The following is an 18146-nucleotide window of genomic DNA, read 5'->3' as shown; positions in this document are numbered from 1 at the left end:
GTGACGATGACGACGTTTCTCGATGTTCCGAGTTTAAAAAGAGAATAACATGCACTGCGTGTAAACTGGACCATATAGAAAGGGCAGGTAAATCGCCTTTTTGTTTTTTTAGCATGCCGCATGTTACAGATTATAACTGTTTGCGCATTCGGCTTAGTTTTTGACCCAATTTCTATACGTTGCATATTTGTTTTTTATTGCTATTTCATCGTCCCGTCGGTTTCGCTTAGATATACAGTCGAAAATTAACGCTGACGTCATCCTTAGTCACGTGTCGTTAAAAGTCTTAACAGTAATGGTTATAACGCGGCTGATCAGGGCTATGATGTCATCCTCATACGTTCGTGCATCGAAAACACCACAAGTAGTACGCTCAAGGAGCCTGTAAAAGGTGCATTTCCGCACGATTTCCGAAGCTAAAGGAAAAGCCAGAACTAGCAATTAAATCGATAGATAAATATTCATAAATCTATCTGTCTGAATTAATTAATATCTAACCGTGTTCAATAATATCATATGTGGCACATAACTTCTGGATATTTATGCATAATGCTAAGCTTCGCCATTAGGTTTGATAATTTCACATATAAAATTTAATTTTTATTCTGTTTTATATCCTTTTCGTTGTATATTGTGAATTATTCATTTATAATTAAATTTTGCCACGTGTTCGCGACCAATGTCTGATGGATTTTGATAACAGTGTCATTAAAGATTTTTGACCCTGAAGATTAACTTATACGTTGACTTGTTTGTTTGTATTTTAATGTACGATGAGAATTTAATGATGTTTATCCGTTGTAGTCGCAATCTTTTAATGATTATGTAATCATAATTAACAGTTTTTTTAATAAATCGAACAGTCTTAATCTGATTTTACATTATGTCGAATGTTTTTGTGTTTTCTGTATTTATCTACCTGTATTATAATCCTAACGACAGTGATTTTTCTCCTTCCGTCTTCTGAGATTCTCTACTATTTACAAGATCATCCCTTAGGGCACACGAGTTTCTCTACTCTCTAGAGAAATGTCACATGTAACTCTTATAGAATGCTGTCATATAATATTTGTCATGCTATTTTGTTAGATAGTTAGGTGCTATTAATAATATCGAATTCTACTCCAGTAGGAAAGTTTACTCATTCAAACGTTTATATACTTTCTCTTTCGTCTATGCCGACTTAATGATGATCATTATTGACGTGTTGACCTTTATGGATCGGGCTCACAAGTACAATAACAAAAATCGTTAAAACTACGATGGTCTTGTTCTAATGTGCTGAAAAAAGCATTAAAAATGTTACTTGTATTTAGATTTTTCTATAAATTTGAGGTCGGCATGTCTGTAGCCGACTAATTTTCATCTTTCTTCTATGCCAAATTTTGTTATCGTTTGATTTGTTTCCCTATTTTTTGTACTTTTACTGAATTGCTGCCAAAATTTTATTAAAATATATTTCAGATACATTCTATACAAGAAGTAATTTATAAATTTACGAAAAAGCAAATAAAATTTGAGCAAATTTTACATACAATATAAAAATTTCTATTGCCAAAAATATAATTTGCTTTTACGAGAGATATGTTTAAATCTGAAGAATAAAAAGCAGTTATAAATTAAGAACTGTTTTTTATTCCGTAACTTTCACAGACTGTAATTTTCTAAGTTATTAAATTTTATGAATTATAGTTTAATCGCATGATTAATATATATTAAAGATAACTATTATTCAAACATTAAGAACAAATATTAATTGACTTAATATGTAAATAAAGCAGATTTATAAATAAACTTTTTCTTTTACCTTTAAGGTCGAGAAACTTTAAAAAATATATATATCACTTAAAAGATGAGTGACTGGGCAGTAGCACTTGCTTTGATTAGTATCAGTATATTAGTTACAGCCATATTGTTAGGTCTGTGTCGTCTTCTTGGTGGCTGGACATGGTTGAGAGCTTGGTTTACTGGAAACAGAGAAGAAACAGCATCATTAACTAAAGGTGGACAATACAGCGCTAACGGGTATATGGTTAGTATATTATATAAAAATTAAAATATTCGAGATATCATCGAACTGAATTACCTCTCTTTATATTTTTAGATGAATTCCGAATCCGACATTGCCTTAGATTTAAGTGGAAATTATCGACATTACGATAATGTGGCTAACGACATGAAATTCATTCAAGAAGAGAAGTTTACTATTGAAGCACTTCCAACAAAGGAACAAATACAACCCAAAGAACCAGAAAATGGCTATTCTGCTCCAAATAGTGATCTGCCAGATGCCTTACGTAATTATTTTTTTAAAGCATGAAATCGCTAAATTTCAAAATAACTAAAGCAAGTTTTAGATGTTTTGTGAACAAAAAGTAATTTAATAATTGTTCCGATGGCCGAGACGTTTGGAAAATGGATGGCGCAACGTCGAATTAAAAAGTTCCCTTATTTTTAAAACGATTCAGTTTAGAAAATGTTTGATGTTTTTAATAAAAACCGAAGTAAAAAAAAAAAAACTTTAAATAATTCGACCATATGGAAAATAAAAAGTCGTTATGGCGTTCATACGTATTACGTAATATGAAGCTATAAAACTTAAAAATCTCATTACCTAAAACATTAATGATCTATTACTCGATAATTAAATAAGATTTTTTTAATATTTAAATTAACCCGATTTAACAGAATTACCGAATTCAGACTGGAAGTTATCCGCTCTGATGATCACATCTACGCATGCGTTCTGTCTGTTCATTTGCGAGATTTTAATTAGAAGAAAGTTTAAAACAGAAATATTTAATTACGAATTATAATTATTAATGCTAATTAAAAACATCGTTTGACTTTCTTGGAAATTTAAACATTTTTTTTTCTTTTTTATGAATAAATTAATTTTCTTCATTTCTAATTAATATAATGACAGAAAATTTGCATCTGATTTTAACTATATACAGTAACGTAATGATTGTAATTTAAAACTTATTTATTTAAATACTTTGTTTCCAGTCTTTGATACAACTTCCACATCACCTCTCCAACGCGCCCTTTCTTGTGACAGTGTTTGTTCTGATACATCGGTCGTCTTAGAAACCCTAGAAGTCCCCCGAAGCAACGGAGAATTAGAAATCGGGCTGGAATATGATAAGTAATTATTTATTTATTTCCTATTCTATTCTTTTTTCATTGATATTTTAGATAATATCCATAACACAACTATAAACGAAGTCTTGACTGATTATACATTACAGACTTTAAAACATTAGTAAAAAATCTAGTAACGAGTTGCTTAATTTCCCGGCTATTCTGAGATTTTATTTTAAAAAAAATTCCTTTTTTATTAATCATAATAAATAAATAAAATTATATGTGGCGCATCTATTATGAGATTTTGTTATAAAGACTTTATACGTTTTGAATTATTATAAAATAGCAAAGGATAATTTTGATGGTAGAGATGAGTTTTATAAAGATATGTAAATCCTAACAATAAGTACAATCGTTATTAAGCCTAACCCCGCGCGAGATATGACACGTGACCACTCTCTCTCTCCCATCCCCTCCACCTTTCATCACCAAAATTTAATAGCATCAATGCCCCTTATACAAAGCTACCGTGTCAAATTTCGTTTCTTAATCTTCATCCCATTCTGGGGTATTAAACGAAATATACGCCAACACACACACACACAAACACACACACACACACACACGCATATTTCCACGGAATTTTTTCGCCTTTTTTGGGGGGCTCAGGGGTCTCAAAACCTAGAGATTTGTAAAAAAGTCGAAGGGTCAAAGTTGACACGATTGCAATACTTACCTTTGTTATGTATACATAACAGTCGGGAAAGTAAAAGCCAAAGATTCGCCCATATTTATCAATATATACAAGCCTCATTTCTATTATATTCTACATACAGCTACAAAATCTAATAAAGAATCAGTTAGGATTATCTACGTATAAATCTTTCCTACATCGTTTTGCTGTCTAATTAGATTTTTATCTCCATTAGAAATTTATTTTATGTTACAAGTGACCAAAAAAAAGCTATCACAGAAAATGTTATTTGTAGCAATGTCTATTGTGATTTTTATTTTAATTGATGTAAAATTTTTTTAATGAAATTCTACATAATTGATAATGAATTATTATGATTTATACGGATAGTTGTATTGCATTTTTAATATTTTTACATATAATATTAAGCGTTAAAAAGAAAATAAGTAAGAAAATAATAAATAAATTATTTTAATTCAGAACAACTTTGACATTTTATTTTAAGAATCACGTTTATAGATACATATATATATATATATTTAATACAATATATATTATATACAATGTATTTAATACTGTATAAGCAAAAATATATTAACTAGAAAACGAATATCAGGCTTTTAATTGCCTTATTTTCTCGTTAATAAATCTGAATTCAGAATAAAACTTTATGATTTCCACGCCAGATATTTATTTATTTATTAAGATTTAGCGTATGAAATTCTTTTCTCGTTTTATCATCTTGATAATAAAAATATTAATAAGCATGAATTAATTTGGAAATTAGAAATAGTTGATAGAGATAGTGTTATAAATAACGCAACAAGATAATAATTTTCTTTCTTTTATCAGAAAAATAATTTATTATATTTTTATACCCGGTTCCATTCTTTGCCAAATCTCATTTTTTTCTGTTTATTGTTTGTATTTGAAACGTCGCGCCAATGCGAATTCCTCCAAATCGATAATTGTCAAACTTTTTATTTTGGAACTATCCTTGATAATAAAAAAGTTTTGCGTGTTGTTTAGTAAAATATTAATAAATTCATAGAAAAGATGTGATATTAAAATGAAAGTTTGATTACGAATGCGCTAATCTTTGTTTAACATAGATTACTTCATTCTGTAACATATATTCAAGCAGATTTATGTGAATTATTACTTTGAGAATTACATCTTTAAACAATTATCTCCAGAAAGGAAACTCCAGAAAGTAGTTTCTTTGCGTGTAAAAATCAAAATAATATTATGATTCGTTACCATGATTCTAAATAATAAAAAATACTCGTATATTTAAAAATTATGTAACGTTTTTTCTATTGATATGTTAGTTTTTAAATTGCTATCGAATAGAATGTATTGTATATGCTATCTAAGGAAATTACTTGACAAGCATTGCGTTTCACTTCATTTACATTTTATCATCTGCTTCTGATTCTCTATGCTGAATACATTCGGAAATAATAAATAATTTGTAATTAAATAAGGGTATTGTTTAATTACAGATATATATTGGTTAATTATAAAAATATTACATTTTTTAACTATATGTATTTAATGTATAATTGGTTATTTACATTTAGTTTCATTTTAGTTATTGTTATTATTGTTATATATTAAATTGCTTAATTACTGAAAATATGTTGTTTAAAAATTTAATTTAAGTTTTAAACAAAATATAATTAAAACAAAATTTTGTATTATATAATTTTCTCCCTGCTTTTAATAAGATAATTAATAAACTTTTTCTTTAAATTCATAAAATGTCTTTCAGTTGAGAAGTCAGTTGACATTTTTCTTGGAATTTTATATTAAAAAACTTCTTAGAAAAGAAATATTTGGATCTACAAAGTTCACAATTTTTCATTTAACAATTATCATTTTATTGATATTAGAAAATAGATTAGGGTATTCGTAAGAATTCGAAGAGTTTTCTAATTATATTTTAATTGTATAATATGAAATAATTAAATTTATATTTTGTCTCTTCGATTGATTATCTAGATCCGAGTTTCTCAAACTTTTTGCTCATGCGACCCAATATATTTGTAATGGTTTCGCGACCCAATATATTTGTAATGGTTTCACGACCCATATGTTTATTATATAAAAATTTTAAAAAACCTGGTAAACTGGAGCACCGTATATTATACAACAAAATAAAATCATACATTATTGATAACAGCTTCTACATGTGAAATGTAACATTAAGTACATTTCTACTAAGAGCAGTTTACGCCAATTTCGATTTGTAACAAATAACTTACTTCAATTTCAGTTTTTATTATTAAAATTTAACTGTTAAAAAATGTAAGACTGACGATTGTAAATAATGACGACTGTTTCAAAATTATTCCGGAGTCTATTTTGAAAAATATTACAAACTTTTTTTTATAAACTTAATAAACCTTTTTTAAAACGTATTTTTCAGATTGCAAGAATAATTTGTTAATTTCATTTTGTATACACAGGAAAAAATTATTTATTGATCCGCTTGTGCCAAAATCATTCGATATTTATTTTTTTTATAATTTATTGCTTTGTATGAGGATAAACCTAAAAGTTTGAATAAATAAGGAAATATTTTCAAAATCATTGCAACTTAAATGGCTTTATGACTTCGACTTTACATAAAATATCTATTTTAATGTTATTCAAAATAAAAAAGAGAAAAATCAATTCCATGTACACACATTCTATAATCTTAATTTTATTACTATATGACAATAAATAATTATAAGAAAATTTTATTAAAAGTTTTCAGTACTTAACAGATGCATCTATTGTTCTCAGTTCTTAGAGAATATTTCTGTAATATAAGTATTACAAATATTTCTGCGGAAGGTAGTATCGTTTCGAGACCCATTAAAATTTTAACGCGACCCAATATTGAGCAGCGAACTATAGTTTGAGAAATGCTGATCTAGATTATAGATCATAGTTTAGAAATTAAAGAAATATGCCATATTAAAGCTCTCTTCTACCGAATAATTGAGATGTAGAGTAATGCGTGAATACATTATTGCCCTTATATACTGCTTACATTAATTTTATCAATTAACTTGTTTTATCATTTTACTTGTAATTGCATTATTTTTGATAGTTTATAGACATTATCTTAATTAAGTCTATCTATACTTAATAAATTTTATTGTATTGCTTGCTATTCTCTTTTTCTTAATACAGTACTTCCTCGTTATATCACTCATTCGGATATATCATACTATTTTTTTGTTTTCCAAATATAAAAAGGCTTTATCCAATAATGAATAGATACAAATGTCATATCGCCCACCTAATATATTGCTTATTTGGTTTGTCTTCCTGCATGCACAATATAACAAGGGGCTACCGTATTTTAAAACATAATAACTTAATCTTATGATACTCCAGTTGAATAATTAGAATTTTATTAATAGTTTTTACATTTTTTAATCAAAAATTTAAAAATTTTTTTTACATATACTGGTTATTTCCATTGTGAGCATTTAATGAATTTACCGTCATTTGTAAACAGTTTTAAAAAACCGATTTTATATCGAAAGTTCGTTGGTTAGTATTACATATTGAATAAGATATTAGTTGTATTACATATTCATTTTTTCAGAATGATTAAAACTAAAACGAAATCCATTATAATTAAATTTTAAAAAATCTAACAACGAGTTGCTTAACTTTCCCGGCAACAACACTTAAAACTGTGTGAGGTACCACTTGTATAACATTTTTATTTAAAAAACTTACATTTTTAATTATTATAAAATGATAAAAAGCTTAATTTTGAGGATATGGATGGATTTTATAAAAAAAAAAAAAAAAAAATTGTAAATGCTAATAACGAGTAAAATCGTCATTAAGTCTGACCCTACTCGGATATGACACACGACCCTTTATCGTCCCACCCCATCGACTTTTTACCATCAAATATAATAGCATCAAGCCCCCTAACCCAAATACACTAACATCCATACGTACAGAAAAAAACCCGAATATTTTTGCATTTTTCGACATTTCAAGGTTTCCGAGTCAAAAAATGTATTCAATAAATATCTTGGAAGGTCATTTTTTGACCGATCGCATACTTTCTTTTTCTTATATATAACAGCCGGAGAAGTAAAAATAGAAATTTCACATGTTAAAATTTAAAAGAGACGTCACATTAATTTACAAACTTCTATTAAAAATTCGAGTAGATACTATTGTACAATGATCTGTGTGATTGCTTTTGATTTTGTTCAATTTCTGTGTGTTTAACCCGTAAAAGATATGGCCAAATTGAGCGAGGAAAGGGAATATGACACGTGGCCTTAGATACTCATAAGAAGCAGAGATTGGAGAAAGAGCTGATCTGATTCAAATCTTTTATATTTTTAAGAAAATACCTTTCCACGTTGCCATTTGGTCGATATTATCAAATACTCGATTGTTCCATAATATAATAAATTATTGTATTATCAAATGATATTAAACATTTTGTCAGCATGCAGACAATGATTTTGCCAATTTTTTAAATATTTAAAAAATTGCTCCAAATGCGCAAAATAGACGATAGTATTTTAATACTATACGAGCAATTATTTATTGTGACATCGTCACAATGCTGGGCTGCAATTTTTCGTCCAATGCTCTCAATTTTAGTGTCTTACCCCTGTACATCCTACTTTCCCTGTTAACAATGGTGTCATGTCAGTATTTTACTAATTCCCAGGAGAAAATTTTTGAATTAAAATAACGTGACTTCCAGACCAAGCCTTCCAGACCTAAGCGTGACTTCCAAACCTTTGTATATAGTTAATCGCAGGCTCCTATCCTTAAGCTTTCCATTTCTTGTCTCGACTTTAAACTAACTCCGTTCTTGAGATTAAGGAAGGATAGAACGCCAGTGGGAATTTATAGATCTACAGTTTTTGAGAATTTCTACCCAATTACTGTAAATTATATCACAATCAGTATTATACAAATTAACAAAGTATTTTTGTATGCAGCTGGATACGGATATCTTTCTAATTTTGCACAGAATTAAAGAATTCGTGAAAATAGTCTTATATATTTATATTATTTATTAAGTATGAATCGTTTCACAGAAACACTTTATTTAGGTCTATTTTCATTATTTGCTTTGCATTATTATCTTTTTAAATGATTACGTATCTCTCGTTTTTATAGTTTTCACTGCATCATTATCATTTCTATATCTATCTTAATCTAATGAACACAATATAAATAAAACAGCTTCATTTCAATGTAATTTTATTCACTTATTAATATTATCTCTTATATATAAAATTCTCGTGTCACAATTTTTGTTACCTTATTCTTCCGAAACGGCTTTACCGATTTTTACCAAATTTTATATGCATATTCAGTAGGTCTGAGAATCGGCTACTATCTATTTTTCATACCCCTACACCATTTCCCCCTTTTCAAAAATATATTTCTATATGGATTAAGGCTTTTATGTCCAACAGATGGCGCTAACTTCCGACGACCTAAGTTTGCTTTTCTGTGAGGCATTATGCTTTTCTGTGAGAATGGACTGAAGCAGATCATTTTCTATCTATCTATATAAATAAAATATAACGTTCGTTTGTTCCTACCGATTCCTTTGAAATTTTGACACAACGTTGCATTTGAATACGCACGTGTTTTATATAATATACATGTCGAAATTCCCCCCAGTGGGGGGAGATGGACGGGATTAAGGCTTACCGTGAAGAACTCGGCTTCTATTATACTATTTTACATGCGGTTTTTTGCGTTTTTAATTGCGTTTTAATAGGTTACGTCAACAGAATATACACTAAAAAGGGATTTTTCGATATTCCCCAGCGGGAAAAGTGACGGGATTAAGGCTTACTGTGAAAAACTCGGCTTTTATTATACTATTTTAGATGCGTTTTTGATTGCGTTTTAATATGGTACGTCAAGAGAATGTACACTAAGAAGGGATTTTTTGAAATTCCCCCCACGGGGAAGTGTTATACATTTATAATAGATACATTTTGAGCCACAACAACGCGTGGCCGGGTCAGCTAGTTTCTATATACAGTAAATTCATACTTCTGAACTAAAAATTTAGTTTTATATGAATATAAAAAAAAACAAAATAAGAAAATCAAAGGAAATGAATAAATGTAGTATATAAATACTACAAATTCTAATGAAAGCTTATCTAGAAACTTTAAAAAAATGTAATAATAATTGAATTTCAGAATACAATTTTTCCATTACAATATTAAAATTATTTTAATAACAATTAAAACTACCAAGAACTAGACATTTTAAATCAGGGAAAAAGAGATTTAATTTAATTTTTATATACTTTTAGTGAAACAGAAGATTTAATGGTTCTTGTAAATCAAGCACGTGATTTAGTTGGTACTGAACCCAATGTACCTGTTGACAGTTACGTTCGTGTTTTTCTTTTGCCTGACAAATCAACCAATATGCAGACCCGAGTAAGTAATGATTTAAATAGACATAAAATTCAAATGATAATGGATAATAATTATTAATAAATAAGTGCTAACTGAATTAATTGAACAAATTCTATGTTCATTAGATACAACCATTCATTGCTAATTATTTTGTAGATTCAAAAACGTACAAACGAGCCCATTTTCAAGGAACGATTCTTATTTGGAGTAGATAGAAAAGAATTGCCGCAAAGAATTGTTACGTGTTATGTGTACACATGCGATAAATATACGAATACATTGATTGGTGAAGCTGTTGTTAATTTATTAGAAGTCGATTTGCGTAAGGCATTCGTTGATTGGATACCAATTTTGGAACCGAATAAGGTAAATCAATATTAAAAATTTCTTATATATGAACATATGAAACGTAATGTGTAAATTAAATCTTACTAATCAGTTAAAATATTTAGTAATTGCATATAGAAATATAAAAGTATGGAATTTTAATAAGAATATAATGTTAAGTATTTTTGAAGTAATTAATAAAAGAAATAAAAATTTGAAATTCGAGATTAATTATTTCAATGATTGATAATTACTGTAATTATTTTCAATTGAAGTTAAAATATTTTCTAAATCTAAGCGAATATTATTAGTGTAAGCATTTCTATATCACTGTTTCTAATATCAATGCTTGAATTTCACTAATTCAAATAATAAATTATAAATTATCTATTATTCTATCATTCAGTGATATAGAAAAGAATACAAAGTTTTAAAATAACCAAAAATATCGCAAAATATTCTTTCGTGACCCTAATAATATACAATATACATTTTAAATTTGAAAATCACCGCTAACAAATAATATTTTATTTTATATTACTGAAGTAATCAATAATATGAAAAAAAAATTAAATTTAAAAATAGTCAATGATATTTAAATTTATTCAAGTTTTTCTCTCTAAATAACCAATGATGGGAAAAATTTTAAATTTAAATTTCGAAAATCCAATTGAATAAGTTCTAAAATTTTGAGTTTGCATTAAACCTTTATAGTTTATACACATTTTGGATGAAATTTTAAAATATAAATATACATATAAATTTTTAACAGGATTCTAATGGTTTGGGAGATTTAATGTTTTCCTTAAGTTATCTTCCGACTGCTGAAAGGCTTACTGTTGTAGTTGTAAAGGCGAGAAACTTGAGGTGGAATAATGATAAAGAAAGTGGAGGTAGATATCATTACATTAGTAACTACATTTTGGTCTGTTTGAATTCTGTAATAAATCATTATTTTTTTGTCACTTTAAAGATCCATTTGTTAAAGTGTATTTGATGCAGAATGGAAAGAAGATTTGCAAGAAGAAGACTTCTGTGAAAAAAGATGAAAGGAATCCTATTTTCAATGAATCAATGATATTTTCTGTTCCTTTAAATGCCTTACAGGTATTATATATATATATTTTTTTCTTACTCCTAAAATAAGTATATATTTTTCAATAAAATTTTAGTTGTTTTATTTCGAAATAGCTATAGCTTATGGAAGGTTAAATTTAGCAAAAATAAAATATAAAAAAACAATGAAAATATCTAATATTCTCAGATGAAGTTATTATCTTTAATTAATATTTAAAATCAATATACGAATATACTGGATAGTCAGAGAAATTAATTACTTTCAATATTGAGCAGATTTTTTAAAAATGTAATTTATTCATTTCAGCAATTAATTAATATTTTAATAAGTTAAATGTGCCAAATAATGAAAAAATAATAATTTAATAGAATTTTATTTTTAGTCAATAAAAAAATCAAAGTTATTCTCTATGAATCATAATCTTAGTTGGCCAACTTTCGTTTTTAAAAAAGTTGACTTATTTTTTTAAAGTATTAAAATATTTTGTAAAACTTTATAATGCAGTTGAACGCATGTATCTGGTTAATAATAATTTTTTGATTTTATTCTTCTTGAAATAAAATCAAAATTTTATGGAATTAATAATGAAACTTACATTCTTTTTTGTTTTCTCAAGTATTAACATATTTTCTATAAATCTCTATAAGGTTAAATTATATTAAACGTTATTTCGAATAAATACACACAAAAACTTTTCATCTACTTAATTTACAATAGAAGCAAGGATTAACTCTAGATTGTAAATATCACCAATATTTTATCTGCCAAATTTAACTTTTTAAATTGACTTATTGTGTGTTGGTAGATAGAAAATTATTAATTTTCTGTTTATTAACATGCAATAATGGGATGATCAATTGTATTATTAACAAACACAAATTTCTATATTACTATTAAGATTGCAGACTTCGTGCCTTTACGCCGTTACACGCTCGTAAGTAGATAACAGATTGTTATTTTCATAGTATACTTCAAAAAATTAATTTTATTCTTAATTTAAGATCTAAAACTACCCAATAAAGTTGAAATGTAATATATTTTAAATAAGTTTTTAAACTGTTTAAATAAATATATATATATATGTAATGTTGATTAAGATATAATTAAAATTTAAGCTAAGTGCTTGTTTAAGTTTTCTAGCTCAAAGACCCCAAAGAAAAATAATAGTATACTAAATTCCATTTAAAAATATTAAAAGATATATTCAAAAGGTCTTAAATTAAATTTACATTTAAAGCTTCCACATAAAGATAAAAAAATGAAAGATAAGTAACAGTTAAGATTCTCTGTTTACAAATAAAGTTTTTATTTTTATAAATGATATATTTATTTTACTCTTATAAGAAATTTAGATTTTTAAAAATAGATCTACATAAATTATTCTAAATATATATCCCGTTCGAATTCTTAAATTAAAATTATTTACATGTCTTTTTTTTATTTTTTAATATGTATTAATATAGAGATTTGGTAGTAAAATATTTGGTTTACTAATAACAATATAAAAAATCGCTATTTTACCATGTAAATCTCGAATTATAAACATAAGTTTTTCTTCAGCTTTGCAAATTTTTCTTCGGTTATACTTTTTGCAAAATATAACTGTCTTCTGAATCTAAAGTCGATTATCTAATTGCGTTATAACTGTGATATCAAATCAGTTAAATTTGATTTCGTATAAAGTAGCTGTAAAATTAAAAGCAAAATTAATACTGACGAAAAGAAAATAATGTTTTACTCTATCGATCAGCTTGTTATAAAACATTTTAAATTTTATAGCTGAAGCTAGTTAGTAAATGCGTTAGTTAAACTGTATAAAATTTGTGATTTATATATAGATTGTATTAGAGAGAACATTTCTCTTTCTTCTTTTTTAAAGTGTTTTTATGTATCTGATATTTATCTTATATATCAAATGTATCTTGCTAAATTTTTTAAATGAGATTTTTAAATTATAAAGCATTATCAAAAATATAAGATAAGTCTAGGGAAGACGTCACTTACTTGCAAGTCGTTCATCAGCTTACAGAAGTCAGAGCAACTCATTTGCAATTATTGCTGTCTGCGTGTGCAGTGTAAGACATACAACTTTCTTCTGGTTTCATTCATCCAAGGCATCTGCGGATTTATGCTCATTGTTGCTGTTGAGAAACATGCTATAATATTTTTTCTGATTGTAAAGGCTGTTGATACTGTGTTTTATGTAAGATGATATTTTTACATATTGTTGAGAACTATGTAGCTTGGCTAACAAACGGTGAGTGGAGCCACGTTTTCAAAGAGCCATTTTGAGGAGCAGATCTTTTTCTGATGTTTGGGGTAAGCTTCTACATTTAAGTTTTGTTTACGTATTTTCTGAAGTTAAAGGAAAATGTAATGCCAAAAGATTTAATACAATACTGTAAAATATGCTTACAATAATGTCATGTAGTTCGTGGGTTTGGCGTTAATTATACAACATGTAACACTGAAAAAATATTCTTTATCTTTGACTACTTGATATTTCATACTACTGGCATCTTACTCGTACGTCTGGGAAAGATAGAAATTTTTAATTTTCTTATAATCTTACTAGTAAAGATTTGGTGTTTTCCAACATAATACAGTTAAACAAATGTCTTTCAATTACCCTGTAAAATTTTCGAAAATTAATGACGGTTAGTTTCCCGTATCTTACGACATACTCATTAGATATGGCATCTTCCCCAACTTATAGATTGGATTAGATTGATGGAATAAGGCAACCCAATATTTAGCTGATCTGCCTAGGAGAGATACTTCCGGAAGAATTTTCTATGGCTCCTATTTAGGTGTTAAACACAAATTCCGAAAACTCTCTGGAAAAGCAAGCCCACAGATGAGGCGCATATTCCAATTAACTACCAGTGTTCTGTAGTTTTATATAACAAATACATGATACACATTACATAGTCTTATAATATTCTTCCAATAAATTAAAAGAAAATGGATATCTATATCTATAGTAGATTTGGAAAATGCTACTGTATTTCATTTACTTACGAAATCTATTATATGGATTTATTAAGTAGCCTAAATAACAGAAGAAAATATATTCGGAATCTACAAGAAAATCTACTTATAAAAAAACAAGATGAAGCAAATAAGAAATAAACAAACATTCATAAATGAAAAAAAAATCGATTCCCTAGTTCCACAAAAATGCTTTGAGATAATATTCAAAATAGAAAAAATTTTAGAAAATTTTTATTATTTTGAATTAATTTTTAAAATTTTAATTTAAAAATTATCAGCTGTACCATGGATGCAATCATACAATCAACCAACCAGTAGAAATGTATGTATACCGTAATCAGCTACAATAAAATACAGAATTGTATGTATTGCAGCTGACTTATGGCCTAATATTTTAAATTCACATGTTTCTTGTAAAGAAAGTAAAATTTGTAATAACATAATTCAAAATTTTTAAAGCAAATAATAATAATAATAATTGAAATAGCCTCGTCGATATCTGATTACTCTAAGACTATGCTTATGAAGGTATGGACGACCGAGTTACGAGAGAAAAATTTTTCACTATTCTATAGTTGTTGACAAACAAAAATCGCCGTGGAGTTGTCAAAGACAGAAATGCCTCTGGCAAAACAACCATTATAGCAGACCATCTCTCGTTTTCATATTTCGACATTAGCCATCTCAGGCGGAAAATCTGCTCGCTCCGTTTGCATAACCGTAGTTTAATACCTAATGATAATAACACCAATTAATAATGTTCGTAATAAATTATATATGCAGATTATTAGTAATAAAAATTCTTCCGTAAATATTAAAGTTACAAAATCTGTAACTTAACTAAAAAAACAAAAATCAGCATAATTAATTAATTAATTAAATTATAAATTGACGGAGTTTTTTAAAGTCTTTTCTCTGTGTATATTTTAAATATTATACATATTTAAGAATAGATATTTATAACTGTCATTTTTATTATAAATTGTTTGAAGAATTAGCCTATTAGTCTATTGTGAACGACACTTTAAAATGTTTTGCTTTTAATTTTGTGCTTATATTTTGTTCGGTTTTTTATTATACAGTATTTTCATTTATCATGTTTTAAATTATAAAAAATTAAGTGCATATTTGTTTTAATATATGAATGGTCTAACCATTACTTATGAAAAATCGTCTATCAGATAATTTGAATTAACAAAAGGAATTTGCATAATCGATTCAAATAATTTATGAGTAGAAAAACGAAATTTCTTTTCTATCTTCACTTATAGTATAATTTATATCTTATATTTTTACAATTTCAGCAAAATGTCCAGCTCCGCCTCACAGTAATGGAGTACCATTCCGATAGAAAACCATCGACAATTGGACACGTATTCGTAGGAACACAATGTACAGGAAAGTCACTCTCTCACTGGAACCAAATGATGTCTTCCTTACGTAAACCGATAGCAATGTGGCATCCTTTACGAAAACAACATAATTAACAAGTATTAAATTAAATTAAATCTAATATTAGCACAGAAGATGCCATTTTGTAAAAGAGATAAAAAAAGAAAAGTATTTTCGTTTATGATCAGCCAAGAAATGTGATAAGACGGTATTCGAATTTGGTTTTATTCGTATTTATTTCGGAAAAACTTATCTCTTCTTCTCGGCAATCTTTCATTCTGTCGAACTCGAATCCTTTTTGCTCATTGAAATTTTCAAAATCAATAGGAATTCAGATCGTGCATGAATATCGTGAGTATGTTTGTAAGCTATACAGTGTAATGTATTCTGAGAGATAGTCAAGTATTTATCTATAGAGAGAGATCGACGTTAGAACGCGTTAGAGTATGAAAGTTAAAACAATACGCCGATTATATTAGTTCAACCTTTATTAAAATCCAGTTTAGATCTTAAACATGCATGCTCACTGTTTTTTGTCACGGTTTGGATTTTATGATCGGCGATTTTTCGTGTTATTTTTCTAATTCTAAATATTTATGTATATTTATGTTTAACTCTTGTATATGTTTGTTACTCTATTCGTTTAGTGTACGTAACAGAAGTATTTCAGAGACACATTCTGTGATACAATACTTTCAATAAATAAATAAATTATGATCTTTGAAATTTGTTTCACATTATTATGATCCGATTTCAACAAAATCATTTACATTTGTGTTTTAAATACAAATAACATAATGTAATATTTGCAGAATAATCGCCAATATATGTATCTAACGAGAAATTATTTGTGACATCGTCACAATACCGGGCCACAATTTTTAATCATATTTTTTATTAATTTAATTTAAAATATATGCTCTCCACCTCAAATTAGTAGTAATTTGTCCCTATACATCATACTTTTTCGTTAGCAATAGAGTCGTGCCGGTCATCTAAATTTTTGAATTAAAATAGCGTGACTTCCGCTTTGCATCGGAAGTTTATATATAGGGTCTCCTGTTCCTAAGCTTTCCATATCTGGTCTTAAATTTCATTTATCTAACACCGTACTCGAGATTAAGGAAAAACAACGGACGGACGACTTTTATAGATTTTTTTTTTTTTTCAAATTGTAGCCAAATAAATCTGGTATGATATAACAATTATAATACTGAACGTACAATAATAAAGAATAGTTAGTATTTTAGTATTATAGTATTACTTTAGCAGCACCAAGCAGAATACATAAAATTCGAAATTGAATTGTAAAGGTAATCGAAAAAACATCCATTCACCTTTATTTATTTAAGCACTTAATATCAAATGACAGAAAAGGGTGTCAAACTACAAAGATACTGGAAGAACAAACGAAAAGTTTGTTCACGAGAAGTTTAGCGACATCATGAGTCAAAATTGGAGAAGTCTTGTCTGGCCTGTTTGGTGTGCTGATGCTTTGCATAAATAAATAAATCAATCATTCAATATTCGAGTATATAATTCATAATATTGAATGACACACACATTATATTCCATTTCCGAGAAGAAAGCATTTATTTCCCTTAAAAAATCAGAATATTTAAAAGGGATTTGAAATCCCATCCCTCAAGGCTGTTCTTCTATAGAAGATTATTCTATAACTGTTAGAATCAAGATTGTAAGATTTTAAAATTCGTTGGTCCGGACAAAAATGTAATGTTGAACTTTGTATTCACCCAATAACATCGACAAAATAACGATCGACACTTTTGACAGTTCGTGAACCAACAACGAATAATACAAATATAACATATATATAATATGTTATATATGTTATATAATAACATTATATAAATATATATAAATGACCATCTCCATTCTCAATGGACAAATAGCAACAATCAAACCGACTTTGTATATAGTTCAACTTATATGTTATATAAAATTCTTCCAATTCTTAAATTTTCCACATGAGAGTTTATTCCTATGCTCTTGTGATGAATGTATTTCAAATAGAATTATATATAAATGTACTGAATATGTTTATATATATAGTCCTATTCGAAATACATTCATCAAACGTTATTCTTGGAAATAATTACGTAATATATTCTTAAAT

At 27.3% G+C, this 18146-nt stretch overlaps 1 protein-coding gene across 2 annotated transcripts; it reads left to right on the top strand.

Moving 5' to 3' along the window:
• Nucleotides 1-1852: 1852 nt before the first annotated feature.
• LOC136984291 (synaptotagmin-12-like) lies at nt 1853-16735 on the top strand. 2 transcript variants are annotated; one of them, XM_067281220.1, is made up of 9 exons: nt 1853-2032; nt 2105-2297; nt 3010-3148; nt 10110-10239; nt 10375-10584; nt 11318-11438; nt 11519-11652; nt 12522-12557; nt 15922-16735. In XM_067281220.1, the coding sequence occupies exons 1-9, from the start codon at nt 1853-1855 to the stop codon at nt 16102-16104; spliced, it is 1326 nt and encodes a 441-aa protein (XP_067137321.1). In that variant the 3' UTR covers nt 16105-16735. The 2 variants fall into 2 exon arrangements, with proteins under 2 accessions (XP_067137321.1, XP_067137322.1); XM_067281221.1 differs by lacking the exon at nt 12522-12557.
• The last annotated feature ends 1411 nt before the right edge of the window (nt 16736-18146 follow it).

Source organism: Centruroides vittatus, unplaced genomic scaffold, assembly GCF_030686945.1.
Source record: "Centruroides vittatus isolate TY-2023 unplaced genomic scaffold, ASM3068694v2 contig_912, whole genome shotgun sequence".
NCBI lineage: Eukaryota > Metazoa > Arthropoda > Arachnida > Scorpiones > Buthidae > Centruroides > Centruroides vittatus.
Note: the sequence above shows the minus strand (reverse complement) of the source record. Positions and strands in the feature narration are given on the sequence as shown.

Excerpts from the sequence above, each read along its gene's own strand:
- LOC136984291 (XM_067281220.1), top strand. The coding sequence starts at position 1,853 with ATGAGTGACTGGGCAGTAGCACTTGCTTTGATTAGTATCAGTATATTA. Across the intron at positions 3,149-10,109 it reads ATCGGGCTGGAATATGATAA|TGAAACAGAAGATTTAATGG; the intron begins GTAATTATTTAT and ends ATATACTTTTAG. Across the intron at positions 10,585-11,317 it reads CAATTTTGGAACCGAATAAG|GATTCTAATGGTTTGGGAGA; the intron begins GTAAATCAATAT and ends AATTTTTAACAG.